Source organism: Pseudophryne corroboree, chromosome 9 (assembly GCF_028390025.1).
Source record: "Pseudophryne corroboree isolate aPseCor3 chromosome 9, aPseCor3.hap2, whole genome shotgun sequence".
Lineage (NCBI taxonomy): Eukaryota > Metazoa > Chordata > Amphibia > Anura > Myobatrachidae > Pseudophryne > Pseudophryne corroboree.
The window spans coordinates 384,900,526-384,926,430 of record NC_086452.1 but is presented as its reverse complement, the minus strand read 5'-3'; the positions used below and the strand labels follow the sequence as shown (position 1 = coordinate 384,926,430).

At 48.5% G+C, this 25,905-nt stretch overlaps 1 protein-coding gene across 2 annotated transcripts in view; it reads left to right on the top strand.

The window, feature by feature from the left end:
- The window catches only part of DCP1A (decapping mRNA 1A), a 233,182-nt gene that overhangs the window by 126,747 nt on the left and 80,530 nt on the right, over window positions 1–25,905 (top strand). The window contains exon 6 of one of the 2 annotated variants that reach the window (XM_063940807.1): window positions 15,609–15,710. The exons of the other annotated variant lie outside the window; for it this stretch is intronic. Coding sequence (XP_063796877.1) covers window positions 15,609–15,710 — 102 coding nt within the window. The remainder of the gene's footprint in view (window positions 1–15,608; window positions 15,711–25,905) is intronic. 2 annotated transcript variants of the gene reach the window in all.

Here is a 25,905-nt window from a genome sequence, read left to right as displayed (position 1 = left end):
GAGGATTTTCACCAAGGTAATAGCGGAAATGAGGGTGCTCCTGCGCAGGCAGGGAGTCACAACTATCCCGTACTTGGACGATCTCCTGATAAAAGCGAGATCGAGAGATCAATTGCAGAAAAACATGTCGCTCTCCCTGAGAGTGCTGCAGCAGCATGGCTGGATTCTAAATTTACCAAAGTCACAGTTGGTTCCAACGACTCGGCTATCTTTCTTAGGCATGATTCTGGACACGGAACTAAAGAGGGTTTTCCTCCCGATGGAAAAAGCCCAGGAACTCCAGAACATGGTCAGAGACCTGTTAAAACGAAAAGAGTGTCAGTCCATCAATGCACTCGAGTACTGGGAAAAATGGTGGCGACCTACGAGGCCATCCACTTCGGCAGGTTCCATGCGAGGACGTTTCAGTGGGACCTTCTGGACAAGTGGTCAGGGTCCCATCTACAAATACATCAGAAAATAAGCCTGTCCCCCAGGGCCAGGGTGTCTCTCCTGTGGTGGCTGCAGAGCGCTCACCTACTCGAGGGTCGCAGGTTCGGCATTCAAGACTGGGTTCTGGTGACCACGAACGCGAGCCTCCGAGGATGGGGAGCAGTCACACAAGGAAGAAATTTTCAGGGACTATGGTCATGCCAGGAGGCTTGTCTACACATCAACGTACTGGAATTGAGGGCCATATACAACGGCCTACGACAAGCGGAGAATCTTATTCGCGACCTACCGGTTCTGATTCAATCAGACAACGTCACAGCTGTGGCTCATGTAAACCGCCAAGGCGGGACAAGGAGCAGAGTGGCAATGGCGGAAGCCACCAGGATTCTTCGCTGGGCGGATAATCGCGTAAGCGCTCTGTCAGCAGTCTTCATTCCGGGAGTGGACAACTGGGAAGCAGACTTCCTCAGCAGACACGATCTCCATCCAGGAGAGTGGGGACTTCATCTGGAAGTTTTTGCAGAAATAACAAGTCAGTGGGGACTTCCACAAATAGACATGATGGCGTCACGCCTCAACAAGAAGCTTCGGAGGTATTGTGCCAGGTCAAGGGACCCTCAGGCAGTAGCGGTGGACGCCCTGGTGACACCATGGGTGTTTCAGTCGGTCTATGTGTTCCCTCCTCTTCCGCTTATCTCAAAAATACTGAGAATCATAAGACGAGAAAGAGTGCAGACAATACTCATTGTTCCAGATTGGCCTCGAAGGGTCTGGTATTCAGATCTTCAGGAAATGCTCACAGAAGATCCGTGGCCTCTTCCTCTCAGGGAAGACCTGTTGCAGCAGGGGCCCTGCGTGTTCCAAGACTTACCGCGGTTACGTTTGACGGCATGGCGGTTGAACACCAAATCCTAGCGGGGAAAGGTATTCCAGAGGAAGTCATCCCTACTCTGATTAAGGCTAGGAAGGAGGTGACGGCGAAACATTATCACCGCATCTGGAGGAAGTATGTGTCTTGGTGTGAAGCCAAGAATGCTCCTACTGAAGATTTCCATCTGGACCGTTTTCTCCACTTTATACAGACAGGAGTGGATATGGGCCTAAAGTTAGGCTCTATTAAGGTACAGATTTCGGCCCTATCAATTTTCTTTCAGAAGGAATTGGCTTCTCTCCCAGAAGTCCAGACTTTTGTAAAGGGAGTGCTGCATATCCAGCCTCCTTTTGTGCCCCCAGTGGCACCATGGGACATTAACGTGGTGTTACAGTTCCTAAAGTCTCACTGGCTTGAGCCTCTTCAAACAGTTGAATTAAAATTTCTCACTTCGAAGGTGGTCATGTTGTTGGCCTTGGCATCTGCAAGGCGGGTGTCCGAATTGGCGGCTTTGTCTCACAAGATCCCCTATCTGATTTTCCATGTGGATAGAGCAGAATTGAGGACTCGTCCTCAATTTTTGCCTAAGGTGATTTCATCTTTTCATATGAACCAACCTATTGTGGTGCCTGTGGCTACGGGTGACTTGGAGGATTCCAAGTCCCTTGATGTAGTCAGGGCCTTAAAAATTTATGTAGCCAGGACAGCTCGGGTTAGGAAAACAGAGGCACTGTTTGTCCTGTATGCAGCCAACAAGGTTGGCGCTCCTGCTTCTAAGCAGACTATTGCCCGCTGAATCTGTAACACGATTCAGCAGGCTCATTCTACGTCTGGATTGCCGTTACCAAATTCGGTAAAGGCCCATTCCACTAGGAAGGTGGGCTCTTCTTGGGCGGCTTCCCGAGGCGTATCGGTATTACAGCTTTGCCAAGCGGCGACTTGGTCGGGTTCAAACACTTTTGCTAAATTCTACAAGTTTGATACCTTGGCTGAGGAGGACCTCATGTTTGCTCAATCGGTGCTGCAGAGTCATCCACACTCTCCCGCCCGGTCTGGAGCTTTGGTATAATCCCCATGGTCCTTACGGAGTCCCCAGCATCCTCTAGGACGTAAGAGAAAATAAGATTTTAAACCTACCGGTAAATCTTTTTCTCCTAGTCCGTAGAGGATGCTTGGCGCCTGTCCCTGTTCGGACTAAATTCTGCAAGACTTGTATATAGTTATTGCTTACATAAGGGTTATGTTACAGTTTTGATCAGTCTTTGGCTGATGCTGTTTTGTTTCATACTGTTAAATGGTTCGTATGTTCCAAGTTGTACGGTGTGGATGGTGTGGGCTGGTATGTATCTTGCCCTTAGATTACCAAAAATCCTTTCCTCGTACTGTCCGTCTCCTCTGGGCACAGTTCTCTAACTGAGGTCTGGAGGAGGGGCATAGAGGGAGGAGCCAGTGCACACCCATTCTAAAGTCTTTAGAGTGCCCATGTCTCCTGCGGAGCCCGTCTATACCCCATGGTCCTTACAGAGTCCCCAGCATCCTCTATGGACTAGGAGAAAAAGATTTACCGGTAGGTTTAAAATCTTACTTATTTCCACGCAAATGTAGTATTGGAGCAATTACGTTCTACTTGCGTATTAACTCTGCATCACCCCTTCGGGGGTCTACTAATCCTGAAATTCAGTCTCTGGAAATGTAGTGTAGAGCAGGGGTATTCATCATGTGTCCCTCCAGCTGCTGTGGATGTACACATTACAGCATGTCCAGCCACAGTTTTGCTATTAGGGCATGCTGTAACTGTGGTACGGCATTCTGGGATGTGTAGTTCCACAGCAATTGGGGGGGCGCATGTTGAATACCCCTGATTTCTCTAACGTCCTAGAGGATGCTGAGGACTCCGTAAGGACCATGGGGATAGACGGGCTCTGCAGGAGACATGGGCACTTTAAGAAAGAATTTAGTTCCTGGTGTGCACTGGCTCCTCCCTCTATGCCCCTCCTCCAGACCTCAGTTTGATATTGTGCCCAGAGGAGCTGGGTGCTTTTCAGTGAGCTCTCCTGAGTTTACTGATAGAAAGTATTTTGTTAGGTTTTTTATTTTCAGGGAGCTCTGCTGGATGCCAACTCAAAAAGGCATATGGAGGTTTTACCTTACAGGGGTGAGGGATTGTTCGGGGAAGGTCTTTCGGACCTGGTCTCCACAGCTACAGCTGGAAAGTCAAATTTTTTGCCTTATGTTCCCTCACAGCCTAAGAGAGCACCGCATTATCAAATGCAGTCCTTTCGTTCACAAAGAAACAAGAAAGTCCGAGGTGCGTCCGTTCTTGCCAGAGGTAGGGGCAGAGGAAAGAAGCTGCACAACACAGCTAGTTCCCAGGAACAGAAGTCCTCACCGGCCTCTGCAAAATCCACCGCATGACGCTGGGGCTCCACTGGCGGAGTCGGGCCCGGTGGGGGCACGTCTTTGGAATTTCAGCCACATGTGGGTTCACTCCCAGGTGGATCCTTGGGCAATAGAAATTGTGTCTCAGGGTTACAAGCTGGAATTCGAAGAGGTGCCTTCTCGCCGGTATTTCAAATCGGCCCTACCATCTTCCCCCCAAGAGAGGGAAATAGTGTTAAACGCAATACAAAAATTGTATCTTCAGCAGGTGGTGGTCAAGGTTCCCCTCCTTCAACAGGGAAGGAGTTATTATTCGACCATGTTTGTAGTCCCGAAACCGGACGGTTCGGTCAGACCCATATTGAATTTAAAATCTCTGAACCTATACTTGAAAATGTTCAAGGTCAAGATGGAATCACTAAGAGCGGTCATCGCAAGCCTGGAAGGGGGGGATTTTATGGTGTCACTGGACATAAAGGATACGTACCTTCATGTCCCCATTTATCCACCTCATCAGGCGTACCTAAGATTTGCGGTACAGGATTGTCATTACCAATTTCAGACGTTGCCGTTTGGTCTCTCAACGGCCCCGAGGATTTTCACCAAGGTAATGGCGGAAATTATGGTGCTCCTGCGGAAGCAAGGTGTCACAATTATCCCGTACTTGGACGATCTCCTCATAAAAGCGAGATCAAGAGAGCAGTTGCTGAACAGCGTATCTCTTTCACTAAAAGTGTTACAGCAACACGGCTGGATTCTCAATATTCCAAAGTCGCAGTTGGTTCCTACGAATCGTCTACCCTTCTTGGGCATGATTCTGGACACGGACCAGAAGAGGGTTTATCTCCCGATAGAGAAGGCTCAGGAACTCATGACTCTGGTCAAGAACCTATTGAAACCAAAACAGGTGTCAGTGCATGATTGCACTCGAGTCCTGGGAAAGATGGTGGCGTCATACGAGGCCATTCCCTTTGGCAGGTTCCATGCGAGGACTTTCCAATGGGACCTACTGGACAAGTGGTCCGGGTCACATCTTCAGATGCATCAGTTGATCACCCTGTCCCCCAGGGCCAGGGTGTCACTACTGTGGTGGCTGCAGAGTGCTCACCTTCTCGAGGGCCGCAGATTTGGCATTCAGGACTGGATCCTGGTGACCACGGACGCAAGCCTCCGAGGTTGGGGAGCAGTCACACAGGGAAGAAACTTCCAGGGTCTTTGGTCAGGTCAAGAGACTTGTCTTCACATCAACATCCTAGAGCTAAGGGCCATATACAACGCCCTACGTCAAGCGGAGACCTTACTTCGTGACCGACCAGTTCTGATCCAGTCAGACAACATCACCACAGTGGCTCATGTAAACCGCCAAGGCGGCACAAGGAGCAGAGTGGCAATGGCGGAAGCCACCAGAATTCTTCGCTGGACGGAAAATCATGTAAGCACACTGTCAGCAGTGTTCATTCCGGGAGTGGACAACTGGGAAGCAGACTTCCTCAGCAGACACGACATACACCCGGGAGAGTGGGGACTTCATCCGGAAGTCTTCGCACAGATTGTGAGTCGTGGGAACTGCTACAGATAGACATGATGGCGTCCCGCCTCAACAAAAAGTTACAGAGGTATTGCGCCAGGTCAAGAGACCCTCAGGCAGTAGCGGTAGACGCCCTAGTGACACCGTGGGTGTTTTCCGGTCAGTCTATGTATTTCCTCCTCTTCCTCTCATACCAAAGGTGTTGAGGATAATAAGAAGAAAAGGAGTGAGAACAATCCTCATAGTTCCAGATTGGCCAAGACGGACCTGGTATCCAGATCTGCAGGAACTGCTCACAGAAGATCCGTGGCCTCTTCCTCTAAGACAGGACCTATTGCAACAGGGACCCTGTCTGTTCCAAGACTTACCGCGGCTGCGTTTGATGGCATGGTGGTTGAACGCCGGATCCTAGCAGAAAAAGGCATTCCGGTTGAGGTTATCCCTACGCTGATTAAGGCTAGGAAGGAAGTATCCGCAAAACATTATCACCGTATATGGCGAAAATATGTTTCTTGGTGTGAGACCAAGAATGCTCCTACGGAAGAATTCCATCTGGGCCGTTTCCTTCACTTCCTACAAACTGGAGTGAATTTGGGCCTTAAATTAGGTTCCATTAAGGTCCAGATTTCGGCCCTATCCATTTTCTTTCAAAAAGAATTGGCTTCTCTTCCAGAAGTTCAGACTTTTGTAAAGGGAGTGCTGCATATTCAGCCTCCTTTTGTGCCTCCGGTGGCACCTTGGGATCTTAACGTGGTGTTAAGTTTCCTAAAGTCACACTGGTTTGAACCACTTAAAACGGTGGAGTTGAAATATCTCACGTGGAAGGTGGTCATGTTATTAGCCTTGGCTTCGGCTAGGCGAGTGTCTGAATTAGCGGCTTTGTCACATAAAAGCCCCTATTTGGTTTTCCATTTGGATAGAGCAGAATTGCGGACCCGTTCGCAATTTCTGCCAAAAGTGGTTTCATCTTTTCATATGAACCAACCTATTGTGGTGCCTGTGGCTACACGTGACTTTGGAAATTTACGTAGCCAGAACGGCTAGAGTCAGGAAAACTGAAGCGCTGTTTGTCCTGTATGCATCCAACAAGATTGGTGCCCCTGCTTCAAAGCAAACTATTGCTCGCTGGATTTGTAACACGATTCAGCAAGCGCATTCTACGGCTGGTTTGCTGTTACCAAAATTGGTCAAGGCCCATTCCACTAGGAAGGTGGGCTCTTCTTGGGCGGCTGTCCGGGGGGTCTTGGCACTACAGCTGTGTCGAGCTACTACTTGGTCGGGTTCAAACACTTTTGCAAAATTCTACAAGTTTGATACCCTGGCTGCGGAGAACCTCATGTTTGCTCAATCGGTGCTGCAGAGTCATCCGCACTCTTCCGCCCGTTTGGGAGCTTTGGTATAATCCCCATGGTCCTTATGGAGTCCCCAGCATCCTCTAGGACATTAGAGAAAATAAGATTTTACTTACCGGTAAATCTATTTCTCGTAGTCCGTAGAGGATGCTTGGCGCCCGTCCCAAGTGCGGACTTCTTCTGCAAGACTTGTATATAGTTATTGCTACAATAAGGGTTATGTTATAGTTGCATCGGTCTTGAACTGATGATATGTTGTTTTCAAACTGTTAACTGGGTAGTTATCACAAGTTATACGGTGTGTTTGGTGTGGCTGGTATGAATCTTGCCCTTGGATTAACAAAATCCTTTCCTCGTACTGTCCATCTCCTCTGGGCACAGTTTCTCTAACTGAGGTCTGGAGGAGGGGCATAGAGGGAGGAGCCAGTGCACACCAGGAACTAAATTCTTTCTTAAAGTGCCCATGTCTCCTGCGGAGCCCGTCTATCCCCATGGTCCTTACGGAGTCCTCAGCATCCTCTACGGACTACGAGAAATAGATTTACCGGTAAGTAAAATCTTATTTTTAGAAGATGGAGGCCTGGGGGTGGATATACTAAAGCTTTTAAAAGAGACAAGTGGTGGTGTTGCCTATAGAAACTAATCACGTACTAGCTAGCATTTCTCTGTTGCATTATATACTGTAAAATGACAAATAGTCTGGGTGCTATGGGCAACGCTACCACTTGTCCGTTTTAAAAGCTTTAGTATATCTACCTCCTAGTCTGATAGACAGGTGCTCACTGCTAGTGTATGTTCCCTTTACAGTATATTGTGGCAGACCTGGTGAAAATGTATTACCTCAGAGATTTTACGGTGTCACCTGAGTCCAGCCAAGTTTACACCCTGCTCTTTCCAGTAATATTTCTTCACGCTCACTTGTAATAATCAAATCATGGGCCATCAATTGGAACTTCATTATTTAGCTGCTGTGTTCCAGATGGATCATAAAATAATCCTAACGAGCCGCCCACGCAAGATTGGCCCCGATGTCAGTCTGGCGTGTCCACAAAGGCACTTAGAGATTTTTGAAGGGCCCAAGTGACTTAATCTGCACTTCTAAGTACAATTTAATCCTCAAAGTGCTTGGTGCTTACTGCCTACATGAGAGCAGGGTGTGATTCTGAGACCTGAGTAAAACCATTTAGAAGTGATAAGTGTTCCCAAACTGGATTCTCAGTCTCCTGACTGTACGCCACCCACAGTCCATCAGTAGCGTAATGTCTCTGCTTGACAAGTTTTCATTAGTCAAATATAATAGGAAAAATAAGAATTTACTTACCGATAATTCTATTTCTCGTAGTCCGTAGTGGATGCTGGGAACTCCGTAAGGACCATGGGGAATAGCGGCTCCGCAGGAGACTGGGCACAAAAAGAAAGCTTTAGGACTACCTGGTGTGCACTGGCTCCTCCCCCTATGACCCTCCTCCAAGCCTCAGTTAGGATACTGTGCCCGGACAAGCGTACACAATAAGGAAGGATTTTGAATCCCGGGTAAGACTCATACCAGCCACACCAATCACACCGTACAACTTGTGATATGAAACCCAGTTAACAGCATGATAACAGAGGAGCCTCTGAATAGATGGCTCACAACAAGAACCCGATTAGTTAACAATAACTATGTACAAGTATTGCAGACAATCCGCACTTGGGATGGGCGCCCAGCATCCACTACGGACTACGAGAAATAGAATTATCGGTAAGTAAATTCTTATTTTCTCTGACGTCCTAGTGGATGCTGGGAACTCCGTAAGGACCATGGGGATTATACCAAAGCTCCCAAACGGGCGGGAGAGTGCGGATGACTCTGCAGCACCGAATGAGAGAACTCCAGGTCCTCCTCAGCCAGGGTATCAAATTCATAGAATTTTGCAAACGTGTTTGCCCCTGACCAAGTAGCTGCTCGGCAAAGTTGTAAAGCCGAGACCCCTCGGGCAGCCGCCCAAGATGAGCCCACCGTCCTTGTGGAATGGGCTTTTATTGATTTAGGCTGCGGTAATCCTACCGCAGAATGCGCCAGCTGAATAGTGCAACAAATCCAGCGCGCAATAGACTGCTTAGAAGCAGGAGCACCCAGCTTGTTGGGTGCCATCAGGATAAACAGCGAGTCAGTTTTCCTGACTCCAGCCGTCCTGGAAAAATAAAATTTTCAGGGCCCTGACTACGTCCAGCAACTTGGAATCCTCCAAGTCCCTAGTAGCCGCAGGCACCACAATAGGTTGGTTCAAGTGAAAACCTGAGACCACCTTCGGGAGAAACTGAGGACGAGTCCTCAACTCTGCCCTATCCATATAGAAAATCAGATAAGGGCTTTTACATGACAAAGCCGCCAATTCTGACACACGCCTGGCCAAGGCCAAGGCCAACAGCATGACCACTTTCCACGCGAGATACTTTAGCTCCATGGTTTTAAGTGGCTCAACCAATGCGACTTTAGGAAATCCAACACCACGTTGAGATCCAAAAGGTGCCACAGGAGGCACAAAAGGAGGCTGAATATGTAGTACTCCTTTAACCAAAGTCTGAACTTCAGGCAGTGAAGCCAGTTCTTTCTGGAAGAAAATCGACAGAGCCGAAATCTGGACCTTGATGGACCCCAATTTGAGGCCCAAACGTCACCCCTGCTTGCAGGAAGTGCAGGAATCGACATAGTTGAAATTCCTCCGTCGGGGCCTTCATGGCCTCCCACCAAGCAACAAATTTTCGCCAAACGCGGCGATTAATGTCTTGCGGTGACATCCTTCCTGGCTATGATCAGGGTAGGGATGACTTCCTTCGGAATACCCTTTTCCTTTAGGATCCGGTGTTCTACCGCCATGCCGTCAAACGCAGCCGCGGTAAGTCTTGGAACAGACAGGGTCCCTGCTGCAGCAGGTCTTGTCTGAGCGGCAGAGGCCAAGGGTCCTCTGCCAGCATCTCTTGAAGTTCCGGGTACCAAGCTCTTCATGGCCAATCCGGAACCCCGAGTATGGTTTTCACTCCTCGCCTTCTTATTATTCTCAGTACCTTGGGTATGAGAGGTAGAGGAGGAGACACATAAACCGACTGGTACACCCACGGTGTCACTAGAGCGTCCCCAGCGATCGCCTGAGGGTCCCTTGACCTGGCGCAATATCTTTTCAACTTCTTGTTGAGGCGGGACATCATCATGTCCACCCGTGGTCATTCCCAACGGTTTACCCGCATTTGGAAAACTTCTGGATGAAGTCCCCATTCTCCTGGGTGTAGGTCGCCCATCGGAGAATCCTTGTGGCTTCTGCCATCGCCATCCTGCTTCTTGTGCCGCCCTGTCTGTTTACATGGGCGACCGCTGTGATGTCTACCGGCTGGTTCTGAAGCAGGGGCCTTGCTTGGCTTAGGGCATTGTAAATGGCCCTTAGCTGCAGAATATTTATGTGAAGCGAAATCTCCTTGGAAATTTCTTCCCTGTGTGACTGCACCCCAGCCCCGAAGGCTGGCATCCGTGGTCACCAGGACCCAGTCCTGTATTCCGAATCTGCGGCCCTCTAGTAGATGAGCCCTCTGCAGCCACCACAGCAGCGACACCCTGTTTCTTGCTGACAGGGTTATCCGCTGTTGTATCTGTAGATGGGACCCGGACCATTAGTACCACAGGTCACACTGGAACGTCCTTGCGTGGAGTCTTCCGAATGGAATTATGCTTCGTACGAAGCTACCATTTTTCCCAGGACTCGTGTGCATTGATGTACCGACACCTGTCCTGGTTTTAGGATGTCTCTGACTAGAGATGACAACCCCTCGGCTTTTTCCACTGGAAGAAACACTCTTTTCTGGTCTGCGTTCAGAAACATTCCCAGGAACAGAAGACGTGTCGTCGGGACCAGCTGTGACTTTGGAATATTGAGAATCCAGTCGTGCTGTTGTAGCACTTCCCGAGAGAGTGCTACCCCCACTACCAACTGTTCTTTGGACCTCGCCTTTATCAGGAGATCGTCCAAGTACGGGATAATAAAAACTTCCTTCTTGCGAAGGAGTATCATCACTTCGGCCATTTCCTAGGTAAAGACCTTCGGTGCCGTGGACAACTCCAACGGCCGCGTCTGGAACTGATAGTGACAGTCCTGTACCACATATCTGAGGTACCCCTGGTGAGGAGGGTAAATGGGGACATGCAGGTACGCATCCTTGATGTCCAGGGAGACCCTGTAATCCCCCTCGTCCAGGCTCGTAATAACCGCCCTGAGCAATTCCATCTTGAACTTGAATCTTCTGATATAAAAGTTCAAGTATTTTAATTTCAAGATGGGTCTCACCGAACCGTTTCGGTACCACAACCACTGTGGAATAGTAACCCCTTCCTTGCTGAAGGAGGGGCACCTTGACAATCACTTGTTGTGAATATAGTGTTGAATATCCACCAACACCGTCTCCCTGGCAGAGGGAGGTGCCGGTAAGGCAGATTTTAGGAAACGGCGGGGGGAAGAACGTCTCGAACTCCAGCCTGTACCCCTGAGATACTACTTGAAGGACCCAGGGATCCATGTGAGAGAGCCCACTGTCCGCTGAAATATCTGAGACGGGCCCCCACCGTACCCGGGTCCGCCTGAGCAGCCCCAGCACCATGCTGTGGACCTACCGGACGCAGGGAGGACTTCTGCTCTTGGGAACTAGCTGTGTGTTGCAGCTTTTTCCTCTACCTTTGCCTCTCGGCAGAAAGGATGAGCCTCTAGCCCTCTTGCTTTTCTGGGGCCGAAAGGACTGTACTTGATACGGTGCTTTCTTTTGTTGTGGGGTAGCCTGTGGCAAAAAAATCGATTTCCCAGCAGTAGCTGTGGAAACGAGGTCTGAAAAACCATCCCCAAACAGTTTTACCCCCTTATAGGGCAACTTCCATGTGCCGATTCGAGTCGGCATCGCCTGACCAATGCCAAGTCCATAACCCCCGTCTGGCGGCAATGGACCTAGCGCTTATTTTTGATGCCAGCCGGCAAATATCCCTCTGTGCATCACGCATGTATAAGACCACGTCTTTTATATGCTCTATTTTCAGCAAAATATTGTCCCTATCCATAGTTATTTTCCGACAGGGAATCTGACCACGCAGCGGGAGCACTGCACATCCATGCCGAAGCAACGGCTGGTCGCAATATAATGCCCTAGTGTGTGACTATATCTTATAGGGTAACCTCCTGCTTTCTATCAGCAGGTTCCTTCAGGGCGGCCGGAGACGGTAGTGCCACCTTTTCTGATAAGCGTGTAAGCGCTGTATCTACCCTATGGGGTGTTTCCCCGCGTGACCTATCCTCTGGCGGGAAAGGGTACGCTGCCAAGAACCGTTTTAGAAATTATCAATTTCTTACCGGGGGAAGACCACTCTTCCTCACACACCTCATTTAATTTCTCAGATGCAGGAAAAACTACTAATAGTTTTCTCTCATCAAACACAATCCCCTTTTATGTGGTACCTGGGGTATAATCATAAATGTGTAATACATTTTTCATTGCCTCAATCCTGTAACGGGTGGACCTATTGGGAGGGTACACCAGTCTCATCGATGTCGACACTGGAGTCAGTATCCGTGTCGACATCTGTGTCTGTTATCTGAGGTAGCGGGCGATTTTAGAGCCCCCCATGACATTTGAGACGCTGGAACAGGCACAAGCTGAGTAGCCGGCTGTTCTGTGTCGTCGACCTTTTATGTAAGGAGTTGACACTTTCACGTAATCCTTCCATAAGTTCAACCACACCGGTGTCGACCCCGCAGGGGGTGACAACATATTTACAGGCATTCGCTCCGCCTCCACCTCATTATCCTCCACATACCTGTCGACACAGCCGTACCGACACACAGCACACACACAGGGAATGCTCTGATAGAGGACAGGACCCCACAAAGCCCTTTGGGGAGACAGAGGGAGAGTATGCCAGCACACACCAGGGCGCTATATATCACAGGGATAGCACCTATAAAAAAAGTGTTTTCCCTTATAGCTGCATATATATTGTATACTGCGCCTAAATTGTGCCCCCCCTCTATTTTTAACCCTTTCTGTAGTGTATTAACTGCAGGGGAGAGCCAGGGAGCTTCCCTCCAACGGAGCTGTGAGGGAAAAATGGCGCCAGTGTGCTGAAGGAGATAGCTCCGCCCCTTTTTCGCTGACTTTTCTCCCGCATTTTTATGGATTCTGGGTTAATGTACATCCATATAGCCCTGGGGGTTATATGTGATTTATTTTTGCCAGCCAAGGTGTTAATATTGCTGCTCAGGGCGCCCCCCCCCCCCCCCCCCAGCGCACTGCACCCATCAGTGACCGCAGTGTGAGGTGTGCATGAGGAGCAATGGCGCACAGCTGCAGTGCTGTGCGCTACCTTGATGAAGACTGAGGTCTTCTGCCGCCGATTTTCCGGACCTCTTCTTGCTTCTGGCTCTGTAAGGGGGCCGGCGGCGCGGCTCTGGGACCGTACTCCGAGGCTGGGCCTGTGTTCGATCCCTCTGGAGCTAATGGTGTCCAGTAGCCTAAGAAGCCCAAGCTGGCTGCAAGCAGGCAGGTTCGCTTCTTCTCCCCTTAGTCCCTCGATGCAGTGAGCCTGTTGCCAGCAGGTCTCACTGAAAATAAAAAACCTAAAACTAACTTTTATCTAAGAAGCTCAGGAGAGCCCCCTAGATTGCACCCTGCTCGGTCGGGCACAAAAATCTAACTGAGGCTTGGAGGAGGGTCATAGGGGGAGGAGCCAGTGCACACCAGGTAGTCCTAAAGCTTTCTTTTTGTGCCCAGTCTCCTGCGGAGCCGCTATTCCCCATGGTCCTTACGGAGTTCCCAGCATCCACTAGGACGTCAGAGAAATTCCTGTGTTGCCATTTTACTTCTGTCCCTTTATTTGAGATTCTGGGGTAGATGTATTAACCTGGAGAAGACATAAGGAAGTGATAAAGCAGTGTTAAGTGCAAGGTGATAATGCCAATCAGCTCCTAACTGTTAATTTACATATGGGAGCTGATTGGCTGGTGTGTTTATCACCTTTGCATTTATCACTGGTTATATCACTTCCTTATGCCTTCTCCAGGTTAATACATCTGCCCCTCTGTTTTTAAATCACATAACCTGTAAAGATTAAGTGAAATAAAGGGTGTAGGTTTTGCGTAAATACAGACAAGATGTGATGTAAATTGGGCGAGTTCCAGTGCAAGGCGACAGGTATCAGGTGAAACCAGCAATGGAAGATCATTAGTTGCATTACATGTCCTAATCTCTTTGTATGAGTATTAAAAACATTTGTGAATGGTAAGGGGGGTACACATGCAGAGATTTTTGCTTAATTTCTAAGCAATCTGACCAGATTGCTTAGAAATTAAGCACACATCGCTCCGTGTGTACACCCCATAGTGATAGTGATGCGCGGAAGCACATGTGTCTGTCGCAAGCTCAGATCTTGACTGCATGCAGAGCTCACACCTTTTGTTAAGGTGAGGTGGGTCATATCAACATCTACTGTACATTGTCATGTTTACTTTAATATTGGTGTAAAACGAATTTTATGTATGTTTTAAAGAATACATTGTATGAATAAAACAATGTCTGATTATTATCATATTTTTGGTGAGAGGGTCCACCCAATCTCAAAGTTGGTCTACATCTTCAGTCCTGAAGTGAATTCAGTATCGTATATACTAGCGCACTTGGATATTATTTGTTTTGATATAAATAAAGCTGTAGACTGATAAAAATGATGTAATAACATTTGTAATGATAGTTGGTATGACCTCTGACCCCTCACACCAGTGTCATGTATGTCACTTCCAGAGATTTCTGGCCTTACACATATCTACAGTCTTAAAACACTTCTGTTACTTCCCATACTCAGGGCTGTCTTTTTGTATGGGCTCATTGGGCTCTTGCCCAAGGGCCTCATGAGTAAAAGGGCACTAAGCTGATAGCTGACGGTCCCCTCTTTCCAGGGGTACCAGATTTTTGAAAATCGTCCCTGGGGTACCGGAGATATCCGACTTCAAAGCAGTGGTCCCCATCCAAGCCTGTTAATTGTTCTTCCCAGCCAGATATCTCGGGTTCTGTCTGACTTAGAGTTATCAGCCTTCAAGCAGCTGGTCCCTGCTACAGCTCCACACGCTTAATATGCAGATTTATATTTTTGTTGTTGGATTGCTCTGGCTCCTGAACTCTGATCCCCAAGTCCCCAGTATCTCGTGAAAGGTGGGACTCTCTAGTTTTTTTTTTTATCCTATTAAAGCTAAGAAATCTATTTCCGGGAACTGGAGATATCTGCAGTAAAGCAAGCCGCCCTGACCCCCAGAAAATGATGAATATTAAGCCCACTCCACTATCCACCCCTCCCCTGTGTACTAAACACCCCCTACCACCCTGGAATTCATGCACCAGGGCCCCTTCATTCAGCACAATGTCCCCTTCTACAGTTTAGTGTTCTCCTTCCCGTCCTATTTGTGCAGTAAAGGAGTAATTAGCGAAAATAATTTCTCCAGGTCCTACATGCTGAGCGAAAGATAGAACACCCCCTACGCACCGCGGGACATCAAAGCTGCTGCTGATAGCACCCCCCTCCACCCCTACCGCTGATGGGTGGGTAGGGGCCCCAGTGCATTGCTGTGCCCGGGGCCTGCACTGCTGTTAAGACGGCTCTGCCCATACTTACTCATCACATACCATACTACCATATGAGGGAAACAGACACTCCTTGAAAATCAACCAATAATAACATGACATCATTTTCCACAACCAAAAATGTATAACTGTACAGAAGAATGGAAGAAGACACACAGGGTTGCACAGGCCACATACAGATTAAAAAAGAAAACACTGAATAGAAGGAAAATGTGAGAATATCACAAAAAAGGTACATTTGTAAACATGAGAAGATAAAAAGGTAATGCTAAGGTTTATTTATATAATTAAATCAAGTGCTGATAAGAGAGAGAGAAATGAGGGAGAAGAGAGAAGTGGAGTAAGAGGGTGACAAACTGTATATAAAACTATAATGTGTAATACCTTTCATGCGTGGTTTGTTTAGGGTCAAGGAAATGACTGTAGTGCGGTGAAGAACGTGCATCTGGTGAAGACAGATAGTTTTGAGATGCTGGAACGTAACCCTACTTCTGCTCCTCAAGACAAGGTATCTGCTTTCTGTGTTATCCCGAGTTACTTCCACATACATAGTAACATGCTCATCAGGTTTACTGCAAGATTGGTAGAGGCTTTGAGCCACACGCAGAGCCGGATTAAGGATCACGTAGGCCTGGGTCTGAGAACAATCAATTGCCTTTTGTGAGAAGCGGAGAGATGTGGAAAGGTCCATGTGGGCGTGGACATCCGGAGGTTGGTTATGATGATGGCCTATTTTTATGTGAAGGCCTGGGGCTCTAGTCACATCCACCTCATTGGCCCTAGTCACATATAAATAAATTTCTCTAACGTCCTAGTGGATGCTGGGGACTCCGTAAGGACCATGGGGAATAGACTGGCTCCGCAGGAGACATGGGCACTTTAAGAAAGAATTTGGATTCTGGTGTGCTCTGGCTCCTCCCTCTATGTCCCACCTCCAGACCTCCGTTTTCAGTCTGTGCCCGGACGAGCTGGGTGCTGTTTAGTGAGCTCTCCTGAGCTTGCTATAAGAAAGTATTTTGTTAGGTTTTTTTTTTTATTTTCAGGGAGCTCTGCTGGCAACAGACTCCCTGCATCGTGGGACTGAGGGGAGAGAAGCAGCCCTACTCTCTGCAGATAGGTCCTGCTTCTTAGGCTACTGGACACCATTAGCTCCAGAGGGATCGTACACAGGATCTCACCCTTTGTCGTCCGATCCTGGAGCCGCGCCGCCGTCCCCCTCGCAGAGCCGGAAGACAGAAGCCGGGTGAAAGAAGCAAGAAGACTTCAAAATCGGCGGCAGAAGACTCCAGTCTTCACTGAGGTAGCGCACAGCACTGCAGCTGTGCGCCATTGCTCCCACACTACACCCACATACTCCGGTCACTGTAGGGTGCAGGGCGCAGGGGGGGGCGCCCTGGGCAGCAATTAGGACCTCTTGGCAAAAGTTGGACATATATACAGTTGGGCACTGTATATATGTATGAGCCCCCGCCATAATATTGTACAGAAACGCGGGACAGAAGCCCACCGCTGTGGGGTGGAGCTTCTTCCTCAGCACTCACCAGCGCCATTTTTTCTCCACAGCTCCGCTGAGAGGAAGCTCCCCAGGCTATCCCCTGCAGATTCACGGTAGAAGAGGGTAAAAAGAGAGGGGGGGGCACATAAATTAGGCGCAAAAACATAATATACAGCAGCTACTGGGTTAACACTAAGTTACTGTGTGATTCCTGGGACATATAGCGCTGGGGTGTGTGCTGGCATACTCTCTCTCTGTCTCTCCAAAGGGCCTTGTGGGGGAACTGTCTTCAAAAGAGCATTCCCTGTGTGTGTGGTGTGTCGGTACGTTTGTGTCGACATGTTTGACGAGGAAGGCTATGTGGAAGCAGAGCGGGAGCAAATGAATGTGATGTCTGCTCCGACGGCGCAGACACCTGATTGGATGGATATGTGGAAGGTTTTAAATGATAATGTTAATTCCTTGCATAAAAGGTTGGATAAAGCTGAAACCTTACGACAGTCGGGGGCTCAGCCCATGCCTGATCCTATGTCGCAGAGGCCGTCAGGGTCTCAGAAGCGCCCACTATCCCAAATTGTTGACACAGATACCGACATGGATTCTGACTCCAGTGTCGATTACGATGATGCAAAGTTACAGCCAAAATTGGCTAAAGCCATCCGTTATATGATTATAGCAATGAAGGATGTGTTGCACATCACAGAGGAAACCCCAGTCCCTGACAAGAGGGTTCATATGTATGGGGAAAAAAGGCAGGTGGTGACCTTTCCCCCTTCACATGAGCTAAATGAGTTATGTGAAAAGGCTTGGGAATCTCCAGATAAAAAACTGCAGATTTCCAAACGGATGCTTATGGCGTATCCTTTCCCGCCAACGGACAGGTTACGCTGGGAATCCTCCCCTAGGGTGGACAAAGCTTTAACACGCTTATCCAAGAGGGTAACCTTGCCGTCACAGGATACGGCCACCCTAAAAGATGCTGCGGATAGAAAGCAAGAGGGTACCCTGAAGTCCATTTATACACATTCAGGTACCTTACTAAGGCCGGCAATTGCGTCGGCCTGGGTGTGTAGTGCTGTAGCAGCATGGACGGATACCTTATCTGAGGAACTTGATACCTTAGACAAGGATACTATATTAATGACCCTGGGGCATATAAAAGACGCTGTCCTATATATATGAGATGCTCAAAGAGACATTAGCCTACTGGGCTCTAGAATAAATGCGATGTCGATTTCTGCCAGAAGGGTCCTGTGGACTCTGCAATGGACAGGTGATGCCGACTCAAAAAGGCACATGGAGGTTTTACCTTACAAGGGTGAGGAATTTACACAAGCAATAGATGGTTGCAGACTAGCGCTGAGTTTAAAAATAATGAAATTTATAAACAACTTGAGACTTTTCAATCTTCGTCCAAAGTTTCTTTCAAGCTCTTTCCACACATCAGAAAGACACTCACTTTATTATTCTGTCTCGCTTTCATGTAAAGGTATCTTTCTATCACCATACATCCACGGTACACTTCACTTGCAATGGACTTAGCTATTGGAATAACACTTACATTAGTGTCCTATCCCGCGTCCACATCAAGGTATCTTTCGTATCCCTCACAGTAGGGGCGGCAGGAATAAGGCAGACCAGTATTTTTCCAAAAAAACACACGGCTTCTTTATTCATCCAATACAGCAAGTAAGTGATCTGGTATGATGGTTAGCAGCAAACTTCAACGCGTTTCGGGGATACCCTACCCTTCCTCAAGACTTCTTGAGGAAGGGTAGGGTATCCCCGAAACGCGTTGAAGTTTGCTGCTAACCATCATACCAGATCACTTACTTGCTGTATTGGATGAATAAAGAAGCCGTGTGTTTTTTTGGAAAAATACTGGTCTGCCTTATTCCTGCCGCCCCTACTGTGAGGGATACGAAAGATACCTTGATGTGGACGCGGGATAGGACACTAATGTAAGTGTTATTCCAATAGCTAAGTCCATTGCAAGTGAAGTGTACCGTGGATGTATGGTGATAGAAAGATACCTTTACATGAAAGCGAGACAGAATAATAAAGTGAGTGTCTTTCTGATGTGTGGAAAGAGCTTGAAAGAAACTTTGGACGAAGATTGAAAAGTCTCAAGTTGTTTATAAATTTCATTATTTTTAAACTCAGCGCTAGTCTGCAACCATCTATTGCTTGTGTATATTTCGTGTGGTTCATAGGGATAAATAAGGGAATATCCCACGTGTTGCAAACAGGCTGCTTTTAACTGGCAGCGCAGGGCTGCATACAAAAACTATTGTCAAAGGGTGAGGAATTGTTTGGGGAGGGTCTCCCGGACCTGGTCTCCACAGCTACTGCTGGAAAGTCAATTTTTTTGCCATATGTTCCCTCACAACCTAAGAAAGCACCGTATTACCAAATGCAGTCCTTTCGATCACAAAAAGGCAAGAAAGTCCGAGGTGCGTCCTTTCTTGCCAGAGGCAGGGGCAGAGGAAGGAAGCTGCACAACACAGCTAGAGCTAGTTCCCAGGAACAGAAGTCCTCCCCGGCTTCCACTAAATCCACCGCATGACACTGGGGCTCCACAGGCTTAGCTAGGCCCGGTGGGGGCGCATCTCCGAAATTTCAGCCACATGTAAGTTCACTCCCAGGTGGATCCCTGGGCAATAGAGATTGTGTCTCAGGGATACAAGCTGGAATTCGAAGAGATGCCCCCTCACCGATACCTCAAATCGGCCCTGCCAGCTTCCCCCTTAGAGAGGGAAATAGTGTTAGCTGCAATTCACAAATTGTATCTTCAGCAGGTGGTGGTGAAGGTTCCCCTCCTTCAACAAGGAAAGGGTTATTATTCGACCATGTTTGTGGTACCGAAACCGGACGGTTCGGTCAGACCCATATTGAATTTAAAATCCCTGAACATATACCTGAAAAGGTTCAAGTTCAAGATGGAATCGCTCAGAGCGGTCATCGCAAGCCTGGAAGGGGGGGATTTTATGGTGTCTCTGGACATAAAGGATGCATACCTTCATGTCCCCATTTATCCACCTCATCAGGCGTACCTCAGATTTGTGGTACAGGATTGTCATTACCAATTCCAGACGTTGCCGTTTGGTCTCTCCACGGCACCGAGAATATTTACCAAGGTAATGGCGGAAATGATGGTGCTCCTGCGAAAGCAAGGGGTCACAATTATCCCATACTTGGACGATCTCCTCATAAAGGCGAGGTCCAGAGAGCAGTTGCTGATCAGCGTAGCACGCTCTCGGGAAGTGTTACAACAGCACGGCTGGATTCTAAATATTCCAAAGTCGCAGTTGATTCCTACGACTTGTCTGCCTTTCCTGGGCATGATTCTGGACACAGAGCAGAAGAGGGTTTATCTCCCGATGGAGAAGGCTCAGGAGCTCATGACACTGGTCAGAGACCTATTAAAACCAATACAGATGTCGGTGCATCACTGCACGCGAGTCCTGGGAAAGATGGTGGCATCATACGAGGCCATTCCCTTCGGCAGGTTCCATGCGAGGACCTTTCAATGGGATCTGTTGGACAAGTGGTCCGGATCACATCTTCAGATGCATCGGCTGATCACCCTATCCCCCAGGGCCAGGGTGTCTCTCCTGTGGTGGCTGCAGAGTGCTCACCTTCTCGAAGGTCGCAGTTTCGGCATTCAGGACTGGGTCCTGTTGACCACGGATGCAAGCCTCCGAGGGTGGGGGGCAGTCACACAGGGAAGAAATTTCCAAGGGCTGTGGTCAAGTCAGGAGACTTGCCTTCACATCAACATCCTGGAACTAAGGGCCATATACAACACCCTACGTCAAGCGGAGTCCCTGCTTCGCGACCAACCGGTTCTGATTCAGTCAGACAACATCACCGCAGTGGCTCATGTATACCGCCAAGGCGGCACACGGAGCAGGGTGGCGATGGCGGAAGCCACCAGAATTCTTCGCTGGGCGGAGAATCACGTAGGTGCACTGTCAGCAGTGTTCATTCCGGGAGTGGACAACTGGGAAGCAGACTTCCTCAGCAGGCACGACCTCCACCCGGGAGAGTGGGGACTTCATCAAGAAGTCTTTACGCAGATTGCAAGTCGGTGGGAACTGCCACAGGTGGACATGATGGCATCCCGCCTCAACAAAAAGCTACAGAGATATTGCGCCAGGTCAAGGGACCCTCAGGCGATAGCTGTGGACGCACTGGTGACACCGTGGGTGTTCCAGTCAGTCTATGTATTTCCTCCTCTTCCTCTCATACCCAAGGTGCTGAGAATCATAAGAAAAAGAGGAGTGAGAACAATACTCATTGTTCCGGATTGGCCAAGAAGGACTTGGTATCCAGATCTGCAAGATATGCTCACAGGGGACCCGTGGCCTCTGCCTCTAAGACAGGACTTGTTGCAACAGGGGCCCTGTCTGTTCCAAGACTTACCGCGGCTGCGATTGACGGCATGGCGGTTGAACGCCGGATCCTAGCAGAAAAAGGCATTCCGGATGAAGTTATTCCTACGCTGATAAAGGCTAGGAAGGATGTGACAGCTCAACATTATCACCGTATATGGCGAAAATATGTGGCTTGGTGTGAGGCCAGGAATGCCCCTACGGAGGAATTCCAGCTGGGCCGTTTCCTTCACTTCCTACAGACGGGAGTGACTTTGGGCCTTAAATTGGGTTCCATTAAGGTTCAGATTTCGGCCTTATCCATTTTCTTTCAAAAAGAACTGGCTTCTCTGCCTGAAGTTCAGACGTTTGTAAAGGGAGTGCTGCATATTCAGCCCCCTTTTGTGCCTTCAGTGGCACCTTGGGATCTTAACGTGGTGTTGAGTTTCCTGAAATCACACTGGTTTGAACCACTCAAATCGGTGGAATTGAAATATCTCACGTGGAAGGTGGTCATGCTATTAGCCTTGGCTTCGGCTAGGCGTGTGTCAGAATTGGCGGCTTTGTCACATAAAAGCCCTTATCTGGTTTTCCATGCGGATAGAGCAGAATTGCGGACCCGCCCACAATTTCTGCCGAAAGTGGTTTCATCCTTTCATATAAACCAACCTATCGTGGTGCCTGTGGCTACTACTTACTTGGAGGATTCCGAGTCACTGGATGTGGTCAGGACTTTGAAGTTTTATGTAGCCAGAACGGCTAAGGTCAGGAAAACAGAATCTTTGTTTATCCTGTATGCTCCCAACAAGCTTGGGGCGCGTGCTTCAAAGCAAACTATTGCTCGAAGGATCTGTAACACGATCCAGCAGGCTCATTCTGCGGCAGGGTTGCCGCTGCCTAAATCAGTTAAGGCCCATTCCACAAGGAAGGTGGGCTCTTCTTGGGTGGCTGCCCGAGGGGTCTCGGCATTACAGCTTTGCCGAGCGGCTACTTGGTTAGGTTCAAACACCTTTGCAAAGTTCTACAAGTTTGATACCCTGGCTGAGGAGGACCTTGTGTTTGCTCATTCGGTGCTGCAGAGTCATCCTCACTCTCCCGCCCGTTTGGGAGCTTTGGTATAATCCCCATGGTCCTTACGGAGTCCCCAGCATCCACTAGGACGTTAGAGAAAATAAGATTTTACTTACCGGTAAATCTATTTCTCGTAGTCCGTAGTGGATGCTGGGCGCCCGTCCCAAGTGCGGACTTCTGCAATGCTTGTATATAGTTATTGCTAAAATAAGGGTTATGTATAGTTGCATCAGGGTTGATCTGATGCTCTGTTGTTGTTCATACTGTTAACTGGGTAAAGTTATCACAAGTTTTACGGTGTGATTGGTGTGGCTGGTATGAGTCTTACCTTGGATTCCCAAAATCCTTTCCTTGTACTGTCAGCTCTTCCGGGCACAGTTTCTCTAACTGAGGTCTGGAGGAGGGACATAGAGGGAGGAGCCAGAGCACACCAGAATCCAAATTCTTTCTTAAAGTGCCCATGTCTCCTGGGAAGCCCGTCTATTCCCCATGGTCCTTACAGAGTCCCCAGCATCCACTACGGACTACGAGAAACAGATTTACTGGTAAGTAAAATCTTATTTTTTCCTAATCCTAAAGAGTGCTTACATGTCTGTGATGACGCATTCCGCAGCAATGGGAGAGAAAGGAAACATTACAAATATCTATCTATATATATATATATATATATATATATACACACACACACACACACACACACACACACACACACACACACACACACACACTTTTGCATGCACACTTCACATCTCCTATGTGCATTGACCACAGCTAATTTTATAAGTATTTGGTATCCCAGAGACAGCACTGACTACAGTAGTGAATGATCTGATCACTGCTATTGTACATCTAAAGACCGGTTCCCGATTCTTCTAGATCTCTCTTCTGTTTTTGACACTGGTGACCAATCTCTTCTCATACAAACACTAATTGCTTGTTCAGTGTCCACTTCCTCTTGTTACTTCCTTCAGTTGGAGTACCACAAGGCTCGGTCTTACGTCCTCTGCTTTTCTCAATCTATACCACATCTCTAATCGTCTCTTTTGAAATTCTGTATGTGGATTATACCCAAATGTACCTATCCTCCCCAGAGAGCTACCATCTGTATTGGTCTGTGTCACTGAAAGCCTTTCTGACGTTTAATTTTGGATGACATCTCGCCACCTCAAACCTAATCTTTCCAAAACAGTATGAATTATATTTCTACCGACCAATAGTAGTTACCAAGCTGGTATCTCTATCTCTGTTGAGAACTTGAAAATCAGTCCTGTCCAACAAGCTCGCTGTCTACGCGTCATCCTTGACTCTGAACTGTCCATTGTACCCCACATTCAATCATTATTTTGAGACTGTTACATGCATCTAAAAAAACATATCCAAATTACAACCATACCTTACACAAGACGCTGCAAATACTCTAACCCATGCTCTCATTTTCCCCCGATTGATTATTGCAATAGTCTTCTTACTGGTCTTACCAAAAAGAGACTCTCACTACTACGATACATTCTGAATGTAGCTGTGAGTCTAATCTTCCTTCGTTAGACAGTCATTGTCTGCAAATCCACTCTGCCAGTCCCTCCATTGATTACCGGTATTCTACCATATTCAATATTAAATATTTCTCTGACGTCCTAGTGGATGCTGGGAACTCCGTAAGGACCATGGGGAATAGCGGCTCCGCAGGAGACTGGGCACAACTAAAGAAAGCTTTAGGACTACCTGGTGTGCACTGGCTCCTCCCCCTATGACCCTCCTCCAAGCCTCAGTTAGATCTTTGTGCCCGACCGAGCAGGGTGCAATCTAGGAGGCTCTCCTGAGCTTCTTAGAAAAAAGTTAGTTTTAGGTTTTTTATTTTCAGTGAGACCTGCTGGCAACAGGCTCACTGCATTGAGGGACTAAGGGGAGAAGAAGCGAACCTGCCTGCTTGCAGCCAGCTTGGGCTTCTTAGGCTACTGGACACCATTAGCTCCAGAGGGATCGAACACAGGCCCAGCCTCGGAGTCCGGTCCCAGAGCCGCGCCGCCGGCCCCCTTACGGAGCCAGAAGCAAGAAGAGGTCCGGAAAATCGGCGGCAGAAGACATCAGTCTTCACCAAGGTAGCGCACAGCACTGCAGCTGTGCGCCATTGCTCCTCATGCACACCACACACTCCGGTCACTGAGGGTGCAGGGCGCTGGGGGGGGGGGGCGCCCTGAGCAGCAATATAAACACCTTGGCTGGCAAAAATACATCACATATAACCCCCAGGGCTATATGGATGTACATTAACCCCTGCCAGAATCCATAAAAATGCGGGAGAAAAGTCGGCAAAAAAGGGGCGGAGCTATCTCCTTCAGCACACTGGCGCCATTTTTCCCTCACAGCTCCGTTGGAGGGAAGCTCCCTGGCTCTCCCCTGCAGTTAATACACTACAGAAAGAGAGGGGGGGCACATTTTAGGCGCAGTATACAATATATATGCAGCTATAAGGGAAAACACTTTTTTATACGTGCTATCCCTGTGATATATAGCGCCCTGGTGTGTGCTGGCATACTCTCCCTCTGTCTCCCCAAAGGGCTTTGTGGGGTCCTGTCCTCTATCAGAGCATTCCCTGTGTGTGGGCTGTGTGTCGGTACGGCTGTGTCGACATGTATGTGGAGGATAATGAGGTGGAGGCGGAGCGAATGCCTGTAAATATGTTGTCACCCCCTGCGGGGTCGACACCGGTGTGGTTGAATTTATGGAAGGATTACGTGAAAGTGTCAACTCCTTACATAAAAGGTCGACGACACAGAACAGCCGGCTACTCAGCTTGTGCCTGTTCCAGCGTCTCAAATGTCATGCAGACACAGATGTCGACACGGATGCCGACTCCAGTATCGACGACGATGAGACTAGTGTACCCTCCAAATAGGTCCACCCGTTACATGATTGAGGCAATGAAAAATGTATTACACATTTATGATTATACCCCAGATACCACATAAAAAGGGTATTGTGTTTAGTGAGAGAAAACTATTAGTAGTTTCTCTAACGTCCTAGTGGATGCTGGGGACTCCGTCAGGACCATGGGGAATAGCGGCTCCGCAGGAGACAGGGCACAAAAGCAAGCTTTTAGGATCACATGGTGTGTACTGGCTCCTCCCCCTATGACCCTCCTCCAAGCCTCAGTTAGGTTTTTGTGCCCGGCCGAGAAGGGTGCAATCTAGGTGGCTCTCTTAAAGAGTTACTTAGAAAAAGTTTTTAGGTTCTTTATTTTCAGTGAGTCCTGCTGGCAACAGGCTCACTGCATCGAGGGACTTAGGGGAGAGATTTTCAACTCACCTGCGTGCAGGATGGATTGGATTCTTAGGCTACTGGACATAGCTCCAGAGGGAGTCGGAACACAGGGCTCGCCCTGGGGTTCGTCCCGGAGCCGCGCCGCCGACCCCCCTTGCAGACGCTGAAGATGAAGAGGTCCGGAACCAGGCGGCAGAAGACTCTGTCTTCATCAGGTAGCGCACAGCACTGCAGCTGTGCGCCATTGTTGTCAGCACACTTCACACAGCGGTCACGGAGGGTGCAGGGCGCTGGGGGGGGGCGCCCTGGGCAGCAATGTATAATACCTGTATGGCGAAAAATACATCACATATAGCCCTTGAGGCTATATGGATGTATTTAACCCCTGCCAGATATCTAAAACTCCGGAGAAGAAGCCCGCCGAAAAGGGGGCGGGGCCTATTCTCCTCAGCACACAGCGCCATTTTCCCTCACAGAAAGGCTGGTGGGAAGGCTCCCATGCT